The sequence below is a fragment of the Amphiura filiformis genome, chromosome 8 (genome assembly GCF_039555335.1).
Source record: "Amphiura filiformis chromosome 8, Afil_fr2py, whole genome shotgun sequence".
Taxonomy (NCBI): domain Eukaryota; kingdom Metazoa; phylum Echinodermata; class Ophiuroidea; order Amphilepidida; family Amphiuridae; genus Amphiura; species Amphiura filiformis.
Genome location: NC_092635.1, coordinates 11,104,854 through 11,131,033, shown reverse-complemented (window position 1 = coordinate 11,131,033; position 26,180 = coordinate 11,104,854). Strand labels below are relative to the sequence as shown.

Below are 26,180 nucleotides of genomic sequence, written 5' to 3'. Positions count from 1 at the left end.
GTGAGAAATAACATCAATTATAAATGTACAATATGTTTATGCTATGAAATGTAGTAAAATAATATGTCGTAGGTATGAAGGTGTGTTTGCATGTTCCTGATTGAAAATGACTATAGACTATACCATACCTGTGAGTAGACTGTCAGTATTAATTTATAATAACCGATATAACGGTGAATCTGTCGCACCCCAAATACCGAAGAGTCCTTGCCATTAGCTGTTACTATAGATAATAAATTGACACAGTTATAAAGAATTAAAGATAAAACACCGTAGAGAGATCATCACCCTGGAAACCGGTGTTGAATTATTTATAGTTTTCAAAACACTTGCTTTAGAAACTCGATACGCAGCAATCAGTAGAAACGGTATATTACGGTACATAGTAACATAGGATTTGAGATGAATACATAAAAGAAAGGTGCCTTGGTAGCTCCGTAACCCTCCACATCCGGATTCAAAGTGCAGACAGCTTATGTAATTATGATAAGTAAACATCCGCGAAAACAAAATATAACAACAACTTTCATTTTCATGATTTTTATTTGAAATCAGCTGGAGGAATTGATTCTGATGAAGACAAATACGCGAAATGCCCGATATTTGTTACATCGGTTCTTGAGGGAGTCCTTGAAATATTAATAATTACGGAACCATGCTGTAAATATTGTAAACCACATTAATAAGTTCAAAGCAATTGAAATGTGCCGGACCCTGTCTGGATAGGAGATTTCTGCTTCATCACACCTTTGCAATTTACGCTTACTGAACACCAAGTAATCATATCTTATCTCAGGTATAACAACCGCCGCTCGTTCGATGTGATACCATCAACGCCCTACTTCTGTCTATTATGAATACAAGTTTTAGGTCAGGCTTTTTGATGTAATTGGAATTTTAAACAACGCTCAATGGATGATGATGACATAATTTGAAACTTGTGCGGATGTAATATCTACATTAGAGCTATGGAAGTTTAATTAAATCAATAGGTTGTCGTAGACAAGATAAACAATTGTATCTCAGATCTTGCTCTTATTCTGTTTCATCTAATCTCTGTCAGTTTTGTTCTCTTACCTTATTAATGATCACATTTCTGATCATAGATGAAACCTTGTTGCATATTAGTCATATATCTAGAAAGGTAAGTTTTTAATCTTCATTTCAAAACAAAATTAATTTAAATCTGTGATCCCTCTGTAAACTTCAACAAAACGAATTCAATGTAATTAAATCAACTATAGTTACGTTGATAAAATATCTTTCTGGTACATTCGACCAGGGAAATCCAGATGGAATCCAGGTACGATTACCTTATAAACCTACACAACTTGTGAGAGATAATTAGGATACCGGTAGTTTCTTTTCGATCAAACGAGATTTTTATTATTTTTATTTTTATTACGTGCCAATTACTAGGATACGGTGCATGAAATAGTTATTTAGATAACTTTTATTCCTTAACTCGACATTTCTCAATTATGCGCAATGTATGAATGTTAACAATAACACAGAGCAAGATAATGGCGGGAAACTTAGAAATGACATGACGCTATTCATCTGATAGGTTTGGCCTTTGGCTAAGATTCCAATCCGAACCATTTGCTTTTATTTGTGCTTGTTTTTCTTTACTAGAAGCTACAAAAATAATTTTGTGTCTTATTGGCTGTTAGTATACGAGACCCTAGCCATCATTTAGTTCAGGGTATGATAAATGACCTAAAACGGGTAAAATTACATGCGACAGGTATCATGTCACATATTTGCTTTTGTTCCATTTGTGAAAAAGAATGGCATTTCTGGGGATAGGCAATACTTTGTGTATACATTATGGAAAGTGGGTTCTTTCGAAAATGCTTCGGGAAATGAAATTATTGCATAGTATGCATGCTAGGAGAGGCAAATCAAATAGTATGACATCATTATGGGGGGCAATGGATTGTTGCAAAGGGGGTGATATACGAAGTCTAGTATTGTGTGGCTGCCATTCTAGTGTACTATTAATTGTTGAAAATATGCTTACTTGTTTCATACACATGGGATCGTGTACAAAAGAAAATAGAACTATTTGAATCGTTCCAAATACTATTCAAATCTGAAAATCTGAAATAAATTTTGCAGAATAATATGACTATAGTACATAAATATGATATCACATTTTGTGTACGACTTTGTTTATTTGACTCATCCGGCAGGTGCTAAATCATCAAGTCGAATGATCTGATTTCTGTCATCTACTGTTGTAAGAATATACTACAAAAAAGTACAAATAACCTTTTCATAGCTTCTGAACACAGTGTGTGCTTTCATATTCCTGCGTCACCACATACAAATCATTTGTTAATATCTCGCCAAGCATAATACTCTTTCCACTTTCTGTATCTCCGCAGAAAAAAAGCATTTTTTCTTCTTTTGACAAGAGAATTAAAATGAGGAGCTGATATATAAGGAACTTGATTGTTTGGGTACATGTCTTCTTTAGAGTCATATTAATATTCTTTTTATCATCAAATATACATTTGTTGTTTTATTGGAATTGCTTCGTGTACAATCCCGTTGACAAAAGAAAATCTCTACCAGCTGCAGTAAAATATTGACTTTTTGTGTTTGTCCTACCACATCAGACATGAAACTACATCGTCTCTCATTTCCCTTTCATGTTTATAGACTTGTGTGTGGCAAATAATTTGAGGTCAAAAGAAAATTTAGAACACACGATAAGACATGCAGGAATGTGATATGTTGGTACCATTAGATTTACATTTTTAACACACTTGCGAATGTTAGAAATATTTTGGTAACGTTCGGTTCACCTTTAACAGCGCACGTCATTTCACAATATAAAGATCTGAGTGTGAAAACGAAATTGACAGCAGAGAAAGGTAATACAATTATGATGTTGTCTTGTTTGCGTTAAATATATGGACAAATACAAAGGCACGCTGGAAGGATTATTTCACCTTATGCATTCTCACGCATAGCCCATTTTTAAAATTAAAAGGTTTTTTTTTTTATTAAGAAAGCATTTAAAAAAAGCTTGTACTACTTCTTTAGCTTCTGACGCTAAACTTGGTACGATGGTAGAACAGGTCTTATGTTCTGTATTTATACACAATACATTCACACTAATCATAAATCTATGGACCTCATAATGCCACCACTACCACTAGCCAATCTAAATACAATGTATATATCTATCAAAGCTTTAATTAATCAAACGACATGTTTTATCTGCATTAACGATCAGGATTAATAAGAAAGGATTGGGTAAAAACGTCTCCAAATGCTTTCATTATTCTTGATTAAGTTCTTTCATTATTCTTAGATTGTCACAAGACTGCCACTAGCCCATTGATTTTATAGGAAACATTCGACAATCTGTCTTAAAGCAACTCTGCCTTTGATCGACATAGAATCCAATGACACTCGTGTTCTGGTTATAGTTAGTGCTAACATACTAGATTCCTTAATGACAAAACAAGCTTTATTTAACTGGTAAGATAAACGACCTGTATTCAGCTCTATTGCAAAAACATTATAAATACTACTCCAGGCCTCAATGATTATATCAAATTTATTACTAATAGGTATCTTTCTAGAAGTATTGCCGTCTAAAATACCGTGTTGTTTCTCAAAATGAGCGGCTCTTAGTAATTGCCCTACTTACATTATAAGTTGATGAAGCCAATTGCTGCTATGGATAATCCTTTAAATTATCCAAAGAAATGTTAGATTTCAACTTTGTAATGCCTATAGGTTTGAAATCTGAATGAGAAGTGTTTTCAAATAAGTACTAACGTGCCTAGTATTGGATCAAGTGATATTAAAGCAAGCCACCTGGGAAAATATGAATACGGGAGCTTCAGAAAAGGCAGGCACATAATTACTTAGACTATGCCATAGTCGAATTTTGATAAATAAAAGCATGTTATTGATCATGATGAAAGCATTCAGTTGAACTCGAAATTATACTGATATTTATTACATCAAAATACTAGTATAAATTGATGAAAAAGTTTATATAATTATATTAGTGACAGTAAAAGTAAAATGTACGTAGGCTTATATTATTGAATGCGACATATCATAATGTCATAATTATATTGGCACTTCAATACTGAACAATTCTGATTTTAGAATCTACCAGAATTATTAATCGCGAAAGTCTCGAGTTAAAAATCGACTATGGACTTTCACTTTTAAGCAGAACTTTACCCCGGGACTTCGTTCTCTAAAACACACTGTCAATCATACTTGTTTATCAATCAAATCTAATCACAAGACTAAGCATGGTGGTACAATACGCGCTAAATGCGTACGTTCATCCACCAACTTTCGCGCCAGCACAAAAGCGCCGCATTCCATAGATAGTTGAGTACCATGTATAGTTAATGGTAATGGTACGTGCCGAGAGGATTTAAACAATAACGAGATCTGGGCGACCAACCACAAGCCAGATTCATTTAAAGATGCATTACATCATGACCAATTTTAGTTAGGCCAGAAATTGGCCGACCTCTCCATAGAGTCCCGTGTTAAAAATGTTAACCGCAAGTCAAAGTCAGTAGTCCACTGACTTGGAAAGCTAACAAACAGAGGGTTTACGGTGACTGAAAAGATCAGTTTTGAAAATCTATCAATTGTGCACACATTAATTAAATCAGAGTTTTAAGCTTAAATACAATATCCAGAGTATGCACAATGGGCAAGTGGACTACAGAGTAGTCTAATAATTACTTGGAAGGCATCAAGTGGGAATGACGGAAGAAAAAATGAAAGGCGTCGCTTAGTTGATACTGGTAAGATATAGGTATTCTATGATGTTGCTTCATTGACCTATTTTTAAATTGTGAGGCACTTGATAGAAACCTCGTGCTGCAACTACTGTTGTATCAATCATACTCATAGTAGCTTCACCCCAAAGTACATGTATTTAAACTGAAACAGTCAGGACGTATTTGATATGATAATGATACCATTCTAAAATTGACAAAATATGTCTTATTGATATAAGTATAGCAGTAAAAAATTGCTTTTTGAAACACACGTGTATCCCTACTTTGACGGACACAAAACGACAATATTTGATGGGCTACGGAAAATGTATTTTCCAATACAATCGAACAAGAATAAAAGATGAAAAATATTTTTTTAAATACAATTACTATGTTTATTACAGACCTGATCGAAACTGTTCAAGACATTTCCTTTCGATATATGAGTACAATTTGTTTTGGTTCAACCTGAATAAACCAATTATGTTGTCAGATTCCGATATGTCTTCACTTCGCCCAAGGCTATAATAATCGTTAGAAGGTGAATGCACAACTAATAATGTTCACCGTGTGATGATGAGGTGATCCACCCACAACACAGAATAGAATATGCAACATTAATATTTCAGTTATATTTATTAAATTATACGATATTGAATTTTGAGTTAACACATGTAGGTAAATGAAATGATAATGAACATTGGTTTGATGGAAATTTGAAGTTAGGAGAGTGATTAGATCTGATGACAGAAAACATGTCATGTAAGCACCTCCTGTCCTTCATCAACTCGTACGGTTTACTATGACAATACGAGACTTATTCTTGACCGCTTTGTTTAAGGCACTTTGACTGCAAATTCCCTGTACTTTATTGGACAAACAAGACATACGTAAATCAGAATATTCAGTTTTTGTCGGTTTTCCTTTCCAAACAAGCTTCACCATAGAGGAATTTTGGTTGATTTATTCACAGGAAAACGTGAATACAAATGACTCTGATATTCGGCTGTATGCATAACATAACGCACCAGGGATGACATAAACAGTCCAGGAAAGTAAAGTATGGATAATGTACTTTATTGATGTTTACATCATAGGTTGGGCGTTCTTCAGTGTCTTATAAAACAGTCATAGCTAGCTGTAACGTAATGACCGACCGCCACCAATTACTTTTGTAAACTATTAGTATTACTAATTTAAAACTCAAATTAAACTCTAACAATGCAATTAAATATAATGTTTACCTCCGCGTCAAATTAAAAATGTTATGATTGAAGTCGTTATACACTACTTCGTAAAGGTCAAGAACGGTTTTCATATTAAGTCAGTATTTTTGTTTCAGGATCACACGTCCATTGTAAAGCCATCAATCTGAAATTATCACTGACTACCGAGACAACCATGGAAATAAGAGAATTCTCTTATTTCCATGAGACAACCAAACTAATAGGAAAATTACACATTTTTGCAGAAGGAATCTGTTATGCGCTTTGTAACCTCTCATAAATCCTGTGAATTTATTTCGATTATTAACCATTGGACTTATACCATTCAAAAGAAATATTTTTTAGCGTCTCATGCGCAATGATGTCACAATAGCATGATCCAGGACTAACATTTATATTTCAATAGTAACATTTGATGATCGAATTTTGTCTTCAAACCTATCATAAAACGATCAACATTTTTTTAAATCACTCTAAGATTTAAGTCTTGACCAAGGAAAATGGCAAGATTAATACCATTATATTCCCTTTCAAGTACCTGCTAATTAATAATTTATATAATTTTATAATTGTTTCAAAACGGCACGGTTCCAATATACATGTATTTGATTTTTAAATACTCTGCAAATCACATTTAAAGGTTGTAAATATGTCGTAACTACAAAGGCCTGTTTGCAAGATCCTGATTGAATATGATAATACCATATCTGCGAGTAGACTGTTACATTATTCATAATAACCAAAATAATGGCGAATCTGTCACATCGTAAATACCAAAGAGTCCTTGCCATTAACATTTAATATAGAAAATAAATTGACACAGTTCATAAAGAATTAAAGATAAAATCACCGTAGAGATCATAACCCTGGAAACCGGTGATGAATTATTAATTACCACAACACTTGTTTTAGAAACTCGATAAGCAGTAATCCGCTCGGCAATCCGCAGCAATAGCACATCTTACAAACACCTTTCGCCAATATAAATATTTCACCAAACAATGTATTGAACAGTTCCCCACCATAAATAAAACGGTATATTACGGTACATAAGGATTTGCGAAGAGACTTATATTTACACAGAATGAATGTAATGGCATTTCCAAGCACTTTGATAAAAGAAGGGCTCCTTAGTAGTAGCTCCTTTACCCTTCACATCCGGATGCAAAGTGCAGACAGCTTATTAAAGAAATAAGTAAACATTTCACAAAAATAATAATACCAGAACTTTTATATTCATGATTTTTATTTGAAATTAACCAGGGAAATTGATTCTAAGGTGTACAAACAAGCCCGATATTTGGTAAAGTGGTTCTTGAGAGAGTCCTTGAAATATTAATAATCATGGAAAAATGGTGTGGATATTGTAAACTACAGAAGGGAGTTCAAAACAATTGAAATGTGTCGGACCCTGTCTAGATAGGAGATCTCTGTTTCATCACACCTTTGCAATTTACGCTTACTGAACACCAAGTAATCATATCTTGTCTCAGGTATACAAACCGCCGCTCGCTCGTTCGATGTGATACCATCAATGCCCCATTTCTGTCTATTAAAAATGAAATTTAGGTCAGGGTTTTTGATGTAATTGGACTTTAAAAAAACACTCAGTGGATGATGATGATGATGATGATGACAATGTTTAAGCTTTGTGTGGGTGTCATATCTATTATACATTAGAGTTGTTGAAATCTAGTGAAATCAATAGGTTGTCATAAAATTGTATCTTGTTCTTATTCTGTATTATCTCATCTCTATCTTCCTTATTCTCTCATCTTATTATTATCGCATTGCTGATTTGCATATTAATTATATCAATCAATGTCAGTTATGTTCTTTTGTCGACAATGAGATCTATTATATTAATAGGTAATAAAAGCACTCAAATAGCAGCCAAAATGGCTGAATGGTGATTTACATTCAAATTCATACAGATAGACAAATAAATTTACTCTTTGTAAAACTTAACCAAATTAATTCAAAGTAATTGAATGAACTACAGTTGTAGATATCATTGTTCGAAATTCTCCATATCTCCACCCAACATTGTTTGGTAGGAAAATGGGAGGGGTATGCGTAAGGTGAAGATTGGGGCAACACTATTATAATTCCTTGTTTCCAATGACCCATGTAGCGTAAGCATTATACCAGGAAAGTTGAGATAGAGGTCTATCTCAACTTTCCTGATTATACTAAGAAAAACATGGGAATTAGAGTAGATGTTCAAACACATTATTTCCGGCATTGTAGTTACGTTGCCCGGGTTACGTTGATAACATTCTTTGTAGAAAACCAACGCGAATAAAAATCAATAAAGTAATATTCTTATATTCCATTACTTGCCAATTACTAGGTTAGTGTGTATGAAATATTTGGATAACTTTTATTAGATTATTTGGATAACTTTAACGACATTTATCAATTATATATGAATGTTGAGAAGGAACAACATAGAGCAAGCTAATTACGGGAAAAGGTTACGTAATAGCCAGTAGTATATATGAGAAATGACATGGTACTATTCGTCTGATAGGTTTGGCCTTTGGCTGAGATTCTAATCGCAACCATTTGCTTCTGTTTTTACTTGTTTTTCTCCCCTAAAAGCTACAAAAATCATTTTGTCTGTCGCACTGGCTGTCTAAATGTACCGTCTTGTCAGCCCGTGGCTGGTATACGAAACTCTAGCCATCATTTAGTTCACGGTATAAGGAATGACCAAAAAACGGGTGCAATTACATGCGACAGGTAGAAAGGCACATCTTTTCTTTCGTTCCTTTTGTGAAAAGAACGGCGTATCTGGGGAAAAGCAATACTTTGTGTACATTATGGAAAGTAGGTTCAGTCAAATACGCTTCGGGAAATGAAATTATTGCATGGTATGCATGCTAAGAGAGGCAAATCAAATAGTATGACATCATTATGGGGTGCAGTGGATTGTTGTAAAGGGGGTAATACGAAGTCTAGTATTGTGTGGAACTAGTGTACTTTAAATTGTTAAATTATACCGTTTTCGTACACTATGTGATCGTTTTTAAGAAAGAACCTTTTGAATCGTTCTAGAGACCATTCGATTAGAAAATCTGAAATAAATTTGGCGGAATTATGATTATATTTAAAAAAATATTTACATTCTGAGATAACGAAATACGTGCACATTTTGTGTACAATTTTGCTTATTTGACTTATCCGGCAGGTGTTTAATCGTCTAGTGGAATGATCTGATTTTTGTCTTCTACTGGTGTAAGAAAATACCACAAAAAAGTACATAACCTTTTTAAGGCTTCCAAACACTGTTCCACTTCCTGCGTCACCACATAAAAAGCATTAATTTTGCTAATCCCTCGCGAAGTATTAATGTACTTATTCCACTTTCTGTGTCTCTGTGATTTTGCTTCTTCTGAAAAGGTAATTAAACTGAGTAGCTGGTATATAAGGGACGCGATTGTTTAAAAACATGTCTTCTTAAAGTCATATTAATATTTTTATAATCAACTTTACATTTGTTGTTTTATTGGAATTGCTTCGTGTGCAGTCCCGTTGATAAAAGTGAATCTGTACCACCTGCTGTAAAATATTGACTTTTGGTGTTTTTTCTATCACATCAGACATGAAACCGTATCGTGTCTCATTTCCCTTTCATTTTTATTGATCTGTGAGTGGCAAAATATTTGAGGTCAAAAGAAAATTTAGAACACACGATAAGAAGTGCAGGAATGCGACATTTTGAATATTGTTATCTTTACATTATTACGAATTACGAATGATAGAAATATGTTAGCAACTTTCTGTTCGACTCCAGCAGCACACGTCATTTTACATAACGTATTTAGGCCAATCAAATTAAAAAATCACCCACCACTAATTGCAACAGAAACCATTTAATCACCATTCATTTCAGAAAAGTATATTAAAGAACATGTTAAAAGTCCCCAAAAGTCCAAGTAGTGGAACAGTGCCTAATTTGTAAAAATCCAAAGTGGCCGCTTATGCAGGGGTGAAATTTCAGATTTGGTCAATTGTTGTTAAAAACCATACCAATGGATTCCTTTCGTCATAAGAATTCAGTAATATAGTTTGACCTATCTACGAGGGAGTTAGAGGGAAGGTCAAATGGTAAAATTTGGATTCCACAGGGGGACTAAAATTGAAAAATGCTCCGATTTTGATCAAAATGGTTTCATATTGCTCCGCTTGCATAAACATCTAAAAAAAGAATAGTTTGCTATATCTCAGGTATTTTGTTACCTTGGTAACATGGCAAAGATGATCGAATTCCATTGAGCGCTGTTGACATTGACCTATTTTGTCCAAGGAACAATTGAGACTAGTTGGATTAAAATTGGAGCATATTTCAATTGTAAACGACTGTGGACCCCAAAATTTGACCTTTGACCTTTATGCCTATAACTCAAGAACTGTATGTCGGAGACTGGTCAAACTATACTTTTTCTGAATCCTAATAATTAGAACAAGACATTGGTATGGTTTTAAACAAGATTTGTCCAATTTTCACCCATGCATCCGGGCCATTTCGGAGTATGCAAATTAGACACTGTTACACTACTTGGACTTTTGGTGACCTTTGATATTTTTCTTTAATATACTTTTCTGAAATTAATGGTATTAAATAGTTTCTGTTGCAATTAGTGATGGGTTAAGTCCTGATTTTCCTTAATTTGATTGGCCTAATTCGTATGTTGCAAGTAAAACGAAACAGGTCAATAGTAATTATAAGATATGTTGTATTGTGTTTGCTAAATAAAAAAGAAAAACGAAGACGCACGCATTACATGCAGAGATATTGTTGCAACTTATGCGCTGTCAGTTGCAGCACACATTTTCAATACAAGACTTTTTTATTTTGAAAGGAATTTGTTTTTAATTTACAATGTTTTTGTACCTACCAATAATATCATATTGTTGTGATGATAGACAAATGAAGATGTGTACTTATTATGAACATGATACGATATTTATCTTCTGCATATTGTATATATTTAATTAAAATACGCATTGTACAGGATAATGCTTTCCCCTATAAATATTTCTTATGTCACCACAGAAAACATATTGTTTAGAATTAGTACATCAATGTACGTTTCTATTACTGGATCTCCAACTAAAAAAGAATTGATAGTGTATGTCTACAATATACACTAAATCGCCAATTATGCATTTTACCCACAATTTGTTAATATTATTCTACCCATTAACTGAACTCTGTGTTTTATCAATTTATTGTGTTTTCTTTAGTTTATCTAACAATAACTTTCTATTATTATATACTATTTATAGTCACCCCGTTTTTTCCACTTACGCAATCTTTTCTCTTATTGTTTTAGTTGAGGTCAAACTCCTTTGACAGTCTTCCAGTTCTTACGGTTATGACCTTCAAAACTATTTTGATGTTTGTCGTTTTGTTGTTTGGTTTCTCTGTATTTTCTGTTTTTATTTTATACCATTATCTTCCCCCAGGATGAGGTTAATCAAGTGTTAACAACCGTCACACAATTAGAGCAGGTATAAATGAAACCCTATTCTATACCACCTGTTTATGCAAGATGTACCGTAGATCGTAACTGTGGTGTACAGTATTATTAGCTTATTCATATATTTCTATGACTATATAGATTTATTCATATGTAGTATGAATAAATTATATGTTTTTGTGAGAATCAATATGTAAAACTTATTTGTTTCAGCACGTAAATCTAATGTAATGACACTACCAGCTCGCACTGTGTCATATTGTTCAGTAACTCCACAAATTGCAGATTTTTGCCACGCGTTCTTCATGAGCGTGCATACTCACCTCGCATATCCCCAATGTAGCAAAGGCGTGCCTCGTCATAAAACCTATCCTCTCAAGCTCTTTCATTACATCACACTTTGTCTTTTTCGTGACTGATTAAATGATAAATCCTAGTGGTAGAAAAAATAAATTAAGATTCAAACACAGGTCAAGATTTTCATGGTAATATGTGAATAGTAGGCTATACGTCCGCCTGCATGGCGCCCTACTTTTCGCTCCGAGCTTGTTTTTCATCACAATTGAGGTATGTCCTTTGCTGCAATGGGTTTATACGCAATCTGTAGCCAATGTAATACATTTCACATGTATCAAATACATCTGTCTTCGTTTACTAAGAAGCCAATAAAGAAAGACTGCGCATTTATAGTAAGATCTTTGTTCCCTACTACGTAATATCAAATTATAATGTATTAATCACTTTTAATGTTTTTGGCCACTTACTTAGAACTTAGCCTTTTATTAAATACAAAAGCCTACCTCGATAATTTCATTACGAGGTTTACACAATTCGATGCTATCAAGCTTGGGGCTTTATCTGATTTACAGAATTCTTTATTATATTTGGAAAGCACTATAATTTTCAACTAATTGGTAGGAAATAAATATCGATGCTCAGACTTTAAAATGGGGCTTTAACGTCGTCTTTTCGTCACTTACCGGTACAATTTACTCGTTACTGTTACCGTCTTGTCTTGTCTTTTATCTTTTCATGCCATCTGTTTGCCAAATTCATCGTGAAAAACCACAAAAACACCCCTTGTTTTCATACATTTTAAATACAACGTACGTTTTGACGTATGTGGCGTACGTTTTGACGTATGCGATTGACCAATTGATAATGCACCCTGCTGTTTCTTCTCCAAACCACTACCACTACCTACATCTCTACCGCGCTGTTGTCGTACGTGGGTGTGAATGTGAAATGCAACCACTACATCGATCAGGATGAACGCAATCAAATCTTGACAACGGCAATATGGTTGGAGCAGGTAATAGTATTCATAATAAAGCAAGTACCTCAAACATCCTCTACTACTTTCTACTACCACTACTACATTGATCAATGGGCTCTAATCCCTAGGCTTTGTGCCCTGGCCTCTGGTTTTTAACAACATCAGTTTCCCACGCCTTATTAATATCCTGTTGAACCTCCTCTAAGCTAAGTATTTTTACTTATTAAACGGCACCTTTCACCTGCGAGTACTAACCAATAATACAAAGACAATTTGATAAGAGAATTTCGTACCTATATTATGATGAATGCCAGCTCTAGTACCAAATTGCATGACCCATACGGCTCCCTTTGTTAAATTGGCACCTCCTCAATATCGAATCACACGGCAGTTGTATTAAATGTAAACAGCTTTTATTATGATTGTTTGAGTAACTTGAAATTAAGATGCGCTAATGAATAGAGGAGCTCAAGAGAGGCCAGTTACTTTCATATTTGATTTGAGGCATGTGTGCATCAAATCTCAATAGCATTTTATCAAAGGCAATTCATACCTTATATTCCAATTTGTATTAACTAAAATGATCTTCCAACATCTGTTAATAATCTAATGACAGATGAATATTTTGAGCCACTCACAAACCACCATTAACCTCATATTGCGTGCTGATTAGCTTAATACTCAAATTAATATTTGAACGACTTATTTTAAATTATTAAACTGATTGAAGCCTTGCCTTTGTAAATATAGATTAATTGAAGCAACCTGTTTCAACAGATCCTATTATGAAAAGTAAATACAATTATGTCACTTATAAAAGCTTTGAAGTATGGTATAAAGATTCATAATTTTACAAAAGCAAACACTACACTCTATTATATAGGAAAGGGTTGAGAGTGAATGTTAAAAGCATGCTTACCAATTCGAATGCTTTTTCGTGTTTTACGTTTGCCCGGGAGCATTTTGCACTAATTGAATGCGATATGAATATGCTTGATGATGATTACAATGACGCACAAATAATTCAAGTAAGAAAACCCACTTTTCCTTTTATTCACTAAGAACAAACCCAAACCTAAGCACACACATCTTGACAGAAGAATGTCTTTGCGAGCTGCGCTTGAATTGAGATATATCGTCAATAGCACTGCATTTTGAGATGTTTATCCGTGGGCATGCTTAGCAATAGGGCAAAGATTTGCCCTCGCCTCTGGTTTTATCGAATACTGATAATGTGTCTAATCAGCTGTCATACACACAACATCATATTATGTACTTATCTACTCCTTTTTTAATCTTTTGCATTCTGAAAAAGACCGAGAATGATTGATAATCAATATGAAAAGAATGTTAATTTGCACTTAAAAGTATATTAATAGGAAATCACTTTTGTGAAATTTTCAAACAGATGATTGAACACTAATCAACTCAGACGCCTTGATTGCTTGCTAATCCTGAATAATTCCACAGTTTAGAAGACAGATATAAATAAAAGGTCTTTAAATTTTTCAGTATGTGGCTAATTAAAACACATTTCTTGCTTCCCATCATCGTAAGAAAATGTCACATCACGCATGCGCACTTCTCATCACTTTATAATGCATGTCTCAGCACTTTTGCATATTATATTGCATGATTTTTTTCTCTCTCCATCTCTTGAGATATCTCTTCGCACTTTGCATCACTCATCCTCGTTTATTCAACTTCACATAATACGGGGTGTTATTAACATACTTTGCAATTTGATTGAAAGAAGTGCCTTGCATGACATTTTTATTGCATATTGGATATTGATATTTCAAAAGTTTTTTCTTCTGCATTCATTAATTTTATTTTAAAGTGCATGTATTCTCCTGCATGTATTATAATCTGATCAGTTTTAGTGCATGACAATAAGATGCTACAAAGCATGTAACTCAATATATTTCTTCTACTTATACTATAATCAGACGTTTTCATATATTTGAATAATATTTTTTGTGTTAATATTCATATAAATTTACAACTACTAATCAAATACTAACTCGGTTAAAATATTTTTGTTGATTTGTTTTCTTGTTATGTTCGTTTAGATAGTTTTTGGATAGCTGTTTATTTTATTGGAATGTATAAATTGATTGCTAGTGTTAGTATTTATACGTAGATTATAGAAAATATTACATAACTTAAGATTTAGGAATTATAATTGTCATAATTATAATCTGAAATTCAAACAATTTCAACGTCTTAAAATGTTAAATAAAAAATCTAAAATCCTTAAATGAAATGTTTTAAAATGAATCCTTCATTATTTGATACAGCCCCTCAAGCCAGTCATATTAATCCTCGTCTTACTAAGAGATAAGTGTTGAGGTGCACTATAACGCTAGCTCAAATTAATCACCAATGCACTAAATAAAAGCACTAACCACCAAATGACTCACGCCCATCGTAGGACCACCAATTCTCGCGATTCATAATACGATGCGCCGCCAGCGATTGCTCTTGTCAGTCCAATTTTTGACCTTCAGGGTCGACATCGCCGTTCTAGCCACCATTGGATTTTCACGCGAGTGTGATAATATAAATGATGTTGAAGACAGCTCCATAAAGGATTTCGTGCAATCAATATATAGAAAATGGATTTACTGTAATTGTAAATTGCTATGTTAGTGTGCTTTCACGTGTAACATCATTATATTACCATTTAAACACACAATGACATTATGTTCCTGTTGTATTCGTATTAGTTACGCGGGCTTTGAATGTCGACTTTTTCCCATGATGCACTGCGTATTTTGGCTTCTCCCCAGCAACCGTTAGAGGCGCAACGTATTGTGAATTGTCCGAATTGCGCTCATTTGAGCGACAACCATATTTTGATCTACCAACTTACCTGATGGTAGGGTAAACAACCAAACTTTAATAGAGGGTAAGGGGGTCCACTAATATTTTATTTCTTTTAGCCAATTGTCCGGTGAAATTACACGTTTATCCGATTTTAGCATATACACTACGCAAAAAAAGTTTCTTTATGGTTAGGAAATTTAACCACTATTAAAATCTAGCGACTAATTTTGTACGTTTGCTAAATAATCGCATGCGGGGGATTGTCCTGCGCATTTTGACACCTCAATCACTACCCTACGACACTCCTGAGAAAAGATATGAAAAGTAACCCGAGGTCGAAAAATAACAATTGCAAAAAGGCCTATTCAAGTTTTCAGCATAAAAGAACACAAAAAACAACAAACATGCAGATATCATTTTTGTTTACTTGCTGAGCACATTTCAGGCATCATACTGCCGCTTCCAACTTCACATGAGATTAATCTCTTTCTTTACCAGTCTTTCAGTACTTTGCGTGTCCACCGTTGGCTTCCCTTACAGCAGCCACGTGGCGTCTCATGCTCCTAATGAGGCGTCCAATGTTACCTTGCTCAATCCAGTTCTACTCGTTGATAACGATGCGACGCAATCCCACCAGAGTTGTATCTGCCTTTATCTTCTTGTTGACTCGTCTCTTGAGCTGATCCCAAAGGTTCTCCAAGGGATTAAGATCAGAGCTTCTGGAGGGCCACTCGAGTGTCTCAATTCCTTCTGCTTCCAGGAATGCAGATGTCCTGGCTGTAATCATGACCTGTTTTGAATCCCTTTTCCAAACCCATCTCTCAAAACTTAAATGTCTTAGTACCCACTCACCTTTGTCTTTGATCATTCATCTCCACAATAAGCAAAGGACTATCCAACATGCATCAAGGGAAATGCTTTTAATTCAAATTGAAAAGGCGGGAATAATGAAACCATTGAATATAGGCTTCTTTGCCATTTTTACTTGTCGACCTCTTGGTACTTAAACATTCATATCTTTTCTCAGGAGTGTGGTAGGGTAGTGATTGAGGTGTCAAAATGCGCAGGACAATCACCCGCATGCGATTATTTAGCAAACGTACAGATTTAGTTGGTAGATTTTAATAGTGGGTAAATTTCCTAACCATAAAGAAACTTTTTTTGTGTAGTTTATGTTTTGTACCTAGGAATTGCCAATTTTGCGAGAGCGCACTTACATTATATTATGTCAGAGTGGATGATAGTGAGGTCAAATATGGACAACTAATACTTAATATTGTATCACTGGATAGAGGAGACCCAATGCTATATAGCTTAGGGGTTTGGTTTAGAAATCCAGAATAAAACGTGTAACCAAAACCAAAAGTAAGACCAGGGTTAAGAATTTAGACGAAACACGTGTTTGTTTCTTTAATTCTATCATTCACTCTAATTTAGCAAATAGAGAGCAATAATTTAATTGTAAAAATTTCAATTATTGTATTCGTATTTTTGAAATTAACCTTATTAAAATTATTTTAGCTAACCCTCAATTCAAATTAAAGAATATAATTATAATTATTATGAAATAGTGGCTAACAGTTTTAATTGTTTGTTGTTTATTTAACAATTTTAACATAATTAACCATTTTTATTGCTCCATTTACATTTGTAACAACATGTAACAATTCTAATTATTGCATTTAAAAAAAATGAAATACGACGAAAAGCAGTGCTTGGGAGGCAAAACACATTTTGCAGGTTTTCTTTGTTGTTTATGACGATGCCCTTGATTTTTATTTATTTATCTATTGCAATCAAAATTATCTTTCTTCTTTGAATGAATGATGCTTATGAAAGTTTTCTGGCTTTTCATTGAATGATTTCTTTACATGAACATGACCTTAATTCTTTGATGAATGAACTTTGCTAATGGAAATAGTCTTGATGTATGAATTTCTTAATTTGCTCGTCCTCATTCTATAATGCATGTATTTTATCAGACATGGATGGAGAGAATGATGAAATGATTATTTGACCTTGGTTTTATATCAAGATTATTTCAAAATGTTTACATCTTTTCCGATTGGAGTAAATACTTGATGAAATTGACAATTTTTCCTGCAATATTTATTCAAACAGCGCTGGAACGATTCCTACCTAATTTGGGACCCAGCTGACTATGATAACATAACAACAATTAATATTCCAACAACAAAGATTTGGATTCCTGATACAGTGTTATACAATAGGTAAGGACAATTTCAATGTTATAAAATATCAAAGCTTAATTATGTTTGTCACTGAAATGCTTTTATGGAGTATCTTCAGTCGGTATCGTTAGCATCTCTATTCCATCACCTACGATTCCACATACTGCAGGAATTTCTAAGGTTATGAGGTAGCGGAAAATGTGTATGGTTTATAATTGAATCAAGGGTAGAATTAGGATCAGAATTCAACATTAGTTGAGCTTCGGCACTTTAATACGCACGCTTGGTAAAGCCTTGTGAAGGGTTTTATTTGTAGGTACAAAATTCATCCTGTCACTGACAATACCTAGTATCACGAATATAAATTGGATGCCCTATATAAATTGATTGAACACATTATGTCAAGCACAAAAATACAAAATAAGAATGAAACGCATTGTTGATAAGAATATCCAAACAAATATCAGCACAATTGATGTTACCAATCACATACCGTACAGGTGTCTGGATTAGACTCAGTTATAATATCATAAAGAATTAAAGAAAAGAGAAATTCATTTCAATCGCTCTAGGAATGTCGGCTCTTTTGAGAGCCCATGCATCATTCACAATACATAAATATTACCCACTCCTGGGCAATACAAGCCGTATCGGAGCGTTTTGACAATACATTTTGATGGTTAAATAATAAAGGCAATCCTATATATCATTTAGCATGATATTTATTACACCTAAGGGACGGAGGATACGGTTGTCGACCTGTGTCTTATACCTCCAGGATGAACCAAGCTTCTTCAATATTTTCTTAGATCATTGTCGTTCTTTCACACCGATTCATTTCAAGTGCTTATACTCTCGATACAAAGGATGAGCGAAACAGGAGCGACAGGAATCCCTGCCTTGGGAAATTTCCTAATAAATATCACATTTTCATACATATGAAAATGGTACTACTTTATCTAAATTCATATCTTTTAAATTTTTGACGTATTCTAAATTATTGCACATCTTGTCATGGAATTGTTAGCAACAGCCTTATACCTAGTGATATTTTGTGCTTTAATTTTATTTATCTTTTCATCATGTGCTCATTTCATTATAATCAAAGGCTGCATGACAAATATGATAAACTCCCACGATATAAAGCATCATCTACTACCATTATATTTTGCCAACTATTATTCTTGCAGTAATCCAAGTAAAAAGGGAGGAAATTGTATACATAAAAAGTGCCAACATCTTCTGATTACAGCGTGTGTTAACAGTCATTATATTGAAAAAAAGATAATTTGACATAAATATGATCATATAAACACTTACATATACACGAACGAAAAATGTGACATTTGGTCATCCAGGCTACAGTAAAATTGCATTATTTGAAAAGCCGATGATGATGAGTGTCGCGGAGAAAACATTTGGACAAGGTTAAATATTTCATTATGAGTTTAATTTTCTTGCAGTGCTGACGTAAACAAGGAACCAGGAACAGGCGTGATGATGACCAGTGCCATCGTTAACCATCATGGTCAAGTTTTCTGGGCAGCCCCTGCCATCTTCCACAGCTCCTGTAAATTGGACATTACATTTTTCCCATTCGACAGACAGACGTGTCATCTAAAGTTTGGCCCTTGGGCATATCTAGGAAACCAAGTACAAATGAAAAAAAAATCAGGTTAGCTATCTTTCTTGTTCCTTAAAGTATAACCTTTGACAATTATGTAGCTTGTTTGAAAACCCAGGAGAGTGAAAACATTATATAATGTTGATATGGACCACATAAGCTTAATTATTGAGAGTATGTTATGTTGTACATTCTTGTTTCTAATACATTATCACAAACCTGACTCGACCACTTAATATGTTTAGTCGTGAGTGTTGTTGTCTATTTCTAGCGCTTGTAAATTGATTTTAATGATTAGAACTAGGGAATTCAGGTTTTGTAATTATTGTTGTAATGTTGCCACTGTAATTACGAGTGGCGAAGTGAACAATTGGATGTACTGGTGTACAATGTGGGGAATGCGTCATTTAGCTAAACAAATTAACATTGATTTTATATTCTCTTGTATGAAGCTCTAAAAACACAAGTGGATTAAAATTTGCCTTTTTTAGTTTGGAAAATTCCGTTTCAAAATAATATGATCACTTTTCACCTATTAGGAAACTGGAGAGAAAAAAAGCACCCTGTTAAAGAACTATCTTGTTCCAGCAATATCGCCATGGATATGAGCCGCGTACATACTCTAATGGCAGGCTTATTTAATAGTTCTAAAATGGTGCATTAGCCGCTTTCCTTCCAAATCCATTACTTTAATTGGCCAATAAATCGTACGTGTTACGATGAAATAACCATATAAATTGTGAAACGTCCCTACTTACTTTCCATGCACTGAAGTCAAATGTATATTTTTATATGTTTCAAGTTGCAAAGTAAGCTAGACGTTGCCCTTTTCTTAAAGATTAAATCATCGGAAAAAAAATATGTGATGAAACTTTGTATTCAATGTAAATCAAACCGATTTCAACTCAAAAATAAATCGAACGAGTTCTACGAAATTTATCTATTTTAAAAATCGCATTATAGTCTCTTACGACGGTAAGCGTGATACTTGTATTTCAAATTGATTATATCCATCTTTTATCCGCAGCTACGGGAGATTTCACTATGATGACTCCAAGTGGACAATGGGATCTTCTCGGTCTACCAGTTACTGAAAACCTAGTCCTTTACGGCTGCTGTCCCGAGCCATTCTCTGATGTAACGTTCAATCTGCGCCTGAAAAGAAAAGCTTTATTCTATGTCTTCAACCTTTTATTTCCTTCTATCTTCATGTCTCTGATGTCCTTGCTAACGTTTTATCTACCGGCAGAATCCGGTGAAAAGTTAGGGTTGAATATCACTGTACTCTTATCATTGGTGTTCTTCCTGTTACTGGGGGCCCAGCTACTACCGCCTACGTCTGATAGTGTTTCGTTGCTGGGTACGTATCGTATATCTAATTAGTACCGAAAGCGATACGGAATCTGTCGGTGGGGTCCCATATCGCTTTCCGTACATTAGTGTGAAACTAAATCTGTGTTTGCCCCAGTGTTAATGTATTCCTCTTTTCCGGTGTGTCTCGTTCAAAACGGAATTGTGTCTTACCATCAGACGTGAAATCATAAGTATAGCTGGTGGTATTTAAATATGCAGAAAATAGAATTCTTGTCTGCTTGTTAAACCATAATACAATAAAATAATGCTTTTCACTTGATATTTTAAATATGTTTTGTCTCATCAATATTTGATTAAAATCATGTATTATGTTAGATAAAACATGTGCATATAAAGTAAAATTAACCTATTCTATAATACCGAAAATTACTCCCTAGAAAGTGCTTAAAATATGAATTGACAAATGTTGGTATAATTGTGTCTTGTATAAGATAGATAGACTCATTTTGAATATTTTTATCTGCTGAAAGAGAAAGTTAATTAATTAGCGGATATATTGTACATGTAATCGACTTTGTGTTAATTAGTCAATGTTACAAAATATATTCACGACTCGCAATTTCAATGTTACTGAAAACAAACGAAGCATTTCTCCTTTGGTACGTATGTAATCTGATAAAAAAGAAACATATTATAAGAAGCTGCTGGCTACAAAATATCTACCGATCGATCGTTGAATGGAAATTATATGAATAGATTCTACAGTTTTGTTAATCATCTATATTTTCAAGGTCATATTTCAAAGTTGTTAATACAGTCTTTAATAAAAAGCATTTAAAGGGATTTGAATACTTTGCTAATTTCTAAATATCAAACACATCACCTGTTGTCAGGTGATGAGAAGATGACATGAATGGTAAATAACATTACACGTACTTGCCAAATGTTTTTTACTTCTCTATTCAAATATCCTGAAACAGAAGATTCAATTTCTGTAATCAAATAAGCCGTTTCTTACATCCGTCGGATGTAAATTAACTTTCCACAAAAATCCACTAATTTGAATGCAAACAGCAATTTGCTAGTGCCAGACTCTCTAGCCTGTTAGTGCATCATTTTGATGTGAGTCAGATTGGGTTGATAGTCGATACGAACCTGTATCGCTATATCCCATACACCATGCCTTCTTGTTGTTTATGCCTCAAGTAACCGTTAAATACGATTAAAATCGACCGTGACGCCTGACTCCTGCGGGAAAACTATCCGATGCGTGTATAAAATATACGATGGAGTACGAATGGTCACCTTAATTCTGTTGGCTTCAACCTTGAGTTGCTTGATTGAATTGGAAGTATTTAAAACAACTACGTCATGCAAAAATTAATCACTCTGTGTAGTGGACTGTTCAGTATTTCTTGTTGATTGTTCCTTTGTTTACTGCATGTTTGTTACATGTGGCACGTGTTTATGTACCATCTGAATCTCTTTATACTTGCTCCTATACCCCGAGGGCAAGGAGTTCTTCGAAAAACAATTGTACAGGGATGTGACACGTAGTCTTTCGGATGCCGACTTTCTCTATACCTAGTTTTTGCTGATTTTGCGACCTATCATTAAATAAATTTGTCACAAAAAGCACCCGAAAAGCATCAAAATTTGCCATAATTGAGAGCTTTTAATGGAACTTTTGCCCAACTGCGCATTGGTCTCCACTGAAAACCCACCCATCGATACGCTAAAATCGCTGAAAAGGTACCCTCAAAACCGTAGCATATCACCGTATACCTTCAATTATACCCAGGCTCCTATACAATCTGTATGTTAGGCTAGTACCAATTAAGAAAATGATTAGGTTAAGTAATAATCCTACGAGTAACGAGGAGAATAGCTCCAACAAATACAATATGCAAATTTGCGCCGTTAGCTGCCGTTGGATGGCGACGTTTTTTTCTCCTTCAACTTTCTCGATAGGGCAAGATGAAACATGAACTGCAATTAAGACAAAACCGAGCTCCTTAGCCAGAGAAAAACACACCACGCGACAGTGTCTTGATACATTGCCCCACAGTCAAACCCGAGAGTCAAAGGCTGGAAGCTTTTATAAGAACACCAAACTCAATTGTACGCAGGGCTGCTAATTTATATGATGAGATGTATCCTCCTACTGTGATGTACTTTTGGAATTTCATTGTCGTGTCTCTGTTGTACTCAGATGTAACATGGATACATCAATGAAATATCAATGGTGCACCAAATACACCGAATGGTATAATTTAGCAATCCGCCAAATAATGTGATTTAAATGTGTACATAAACTAACTCCGAAATTTGAATGTTGATAAATATAAAGGATCAATAGAAAGATCACATTAATTAATATTGGCGCTTCATTGATTGTCCTTGAAATATAATATAATTTTATACTTCTGTAATAATTGTTTTATAAAGGTACTGATACTCAGCAGATACATATACAACAAAGCATGTTTAAAGGCGACCTTTCGAATCAATTGGTCTGAAAAACAAAGATGACCCTCTAAGAGCTTCTAAGTGTATAAAAACACAAAACAATCCATTTCTGCATCTGTTCGTTGCGTAAAACAAGACATTTTGACGGTTTAATTAGGTCCTGGATTGAATTACCCACTATCCCTGTAGAGGCAGGCAATTTAAATTTTAACTGCCCTATTGGAGAGATTGTTTAAAATATATTATAGTTTGCTGTTCCTATGAAACCTTTTGGTCACGTATTGAATATTTAGTACAGAAGGTGTAGCACGACTTTAGGGTGCCGCATACAAGAAGAATCCACCTGTGTAATGGTGAAGTGAAATTCTGCAATTCTCATTAGACACTTGTATTTTCCAATAGAAATTTTGTAATGGGCAAATTTTGTGGAACGCGTGAAATCCAGAATAACTAATCACTTGTGGCTGTTATCGACTTACAGTTTAATATGCTCTTAAAAAGTCATGTGACACGTTTTGCGTGCGATTTAGACTATCACGTTGTAGAGTAATTTGTGGTGGCATAAAGGGAGGGAAAGAAGTTAGTTATACAAGAGCTGCTATCAAAGGAATCAATAGTTATTTCTTGAAGTTGACAGTTTTGGTTAAATGAAATTTGAACTTCTTTCATTAGGTTTTCTGATTAAAAGTTATTGAGCGAGCTATAAGGAATAGTCTTTTGATGATACCTAGTAAATTATTTCAGGATGATGTAGCTGATCTGAACAAAGAAAAACGTTGAAGAATGTGTGTTTGTGGGTGTGTGTAGGGATGCGTAGAGTTGGTATGTGGATTGTGCAAAATGATTATGTTTTGAAACCATTTGGAATTTATTCTGTTGCGAGTATTGCCTATTTTACGTGTTGGTCTAAAATTATATCCTGATGCTTGTGGATAGCAGATGACATAGAATGAACCTATTCAAAATTTCTCTGTATATCTATGAACACAAAAGCATATATCGACTGCTCAGTGCCAGAAGTGGGTAAGTGCAATAGCTGCCATGTGTAGCTGCCATGAGTGGATGAGTACAACATACTGTGTGTAAATTGCCCAATGTTTACATGGAAGCTATTGCAGTTACCCACTTCTGGCACTGAGCAGTCGATATATATGCCTTTGTATTCCTGTTTGAATACATTCCGCAAATAGCAGCTAATCTACTGTGTGTTTCTTAATTTCAGGACAACTCCTAGCTTCCATAATCATTTTGATGTCTCTTGAGACGGCGATGTCTGTCATCATATTGCGTCTGCATCATCACGAACCACGTAATCTCCCACCAGCGTGGGCTAGAAGAATCATCCTCGATAAACTAGCATGTCTCCTCGGTGTCACAGGCCGTCGTCATGAATATCACTCCGATTATCACTTACCAATGGACGAAGAAAACGACGCGGCTTCTCTCGAAGAAGATCCATTTGAATTCGATAGCCAAAGGGCACTGTACAATTGCGAATCTTTGGGAAGTAGTTTGTTGCAAAAATTACAGTTGGAACTTGGTGCTTACACCACCCCGCCACCTGCAACTAAAATGAAAGGAAACGGGCAACGTGAACAATATGATGAAGTTTGCCCTGAATACGGAAGTGACGTCACTGAATACAGTATTGGGGCCACTATCATGAGGATTGGTGGTTATTTGGAGAAACTTGTAAGAAGATCTAGGAGATCTGAAAAGAGATCAATTGTACAGCAACAGTGGATTGATATGTGTGTGGTGCTAGATAGACTATTGCTCTGCATTTTTACAATAGCTTTATTGTTAGATGTTTCAATTATTATGTATAGTATGACAACAGGTACAGTGTTAACCTAAGACACGCCTGTACAGTTTTCTATTGCTGTTAGTTATGCACAAGATTTCTCAACTGCTTCAAAATGTTTCAAAATAAGTCCAAAACCTGTGACGGTACAAAATTAACATTGGATTTAAAATCATTCGTATTACGCACGCGCAAATCGAACACTGCGGTAAAAATTGACCATTCGTACAGAAATAAATATGCATATGACACCCAACACACCCCAACATGCAGACCTCGACACCCCACACATGAACAAACAATCAAATACATACTCCACACACACCCCACACAAAACATTGCATACATGCACACCCCTACACACCCCCGTCACATAAAGACATCAAAATAATGCCGAACAAATTAACGCTCTGGTGTTCAGAAGTAACAATTTATGTTAACGACGTAGTTTTGGCGCTTGTAGTTTTGGCGCTTCCTGCTGTACCATTGTCTAACTACACAAATAACTTAGTTCAAAAAGACAAGTGATGTAATGCATTGATTTTATTAGACTATGTAGACCATGTAGACTGTTATATTCACTAAAACATTAATTTAAACACACCCACACATCACAACATCACAAAGAGCAACATTTAAACACAAAATAGTTATTCCTTATAGTACAAGTATCAATTCAAATGTCACACAATTGCAATAGTTTATGCGGTGGCTTCAAAATTTAACCGGTAGTTGCCAGTGTTATTGCAGAAATATTGATGGCTTAAACTGTCAACCAGTCGGAGCTCTAACATGCGCGTCCCTGGTGCGTCTGTCTGTTAATCTTTGATGAAAAAGGTTCAATGACTGTTTCCCCTTTCCCAGTTTATGCATTATCCAACACCAAGCACTCCTTAATTGAAAGCACTTAGGGCTAGCCAGTCCATTGACCATATTATAAAGCGTGGTTAAGAAAATCTTGAATAATTTTCAAGCCTTCACACCTATTGTTGTTTTAATTATTGTCTCATTTTGGTCCACTGAGATATCTTAATTAAAATTCATTTTGATTAGAGGCATGTTGAACGGTCTTACAATCTCTAGCATCACATTAAATTAAGGGAATGCAAAAAGGTGTAGATAACGTAAAGCGTTTCAATTGAAGTTACCAAAGCTAGCCAATCTTTAACCTTGCAGCATATT

At 34.5% G+C, this 26,180-nt stretch overlaps 1 protein-coding gene across 3 annotated transcripts in view; it reads left to right on the top strand.

Annotated features, from left to right (window-relative positions):
* LOC140158603 (neuronal acetylcholine receptor subunit alpha-10-like) overlaps positions 1-25,610 on the top strand; it is a 54,752-nt gene extending 29,142 nt beyond the window's left edge. Inside the window, exons 3-8 of one of the 3 annotated variants that reach the window (XM_072181762.1) lie at positions 11,477-11,521; positions 12,758-12,802; positions 17,717-17,826; positions 19,251-19,462; positions 20,439-20,771; positions 24,417-25,610. In XM_072181762.1, the coding sequence (XP_072037863.1) occupies positions 11,477-11,521; positions 12,758-12,802; positions 17,717-17,826; positions 19,251-19,462; positions 20,439-20,771; positions 24,417-25,051 (1,380 nt within the window). In that variant the 3' untranslated portion in view covers positions 25,052-25,610. The remainder of the gene's footprint in view (positions 1-11,476; positions 11,522-12,757; positions 12,803-17,716; positions 17,827-19,250; positions 19,463-20,438; positions 20,772-24,416) is intronic. The other 2 variants (XM_072181760.1, XM_072181761.1) reach the window with 2 other exon arrangements.
* Positions 25,611-26,180: the final 570 nt, after the last annotated feature.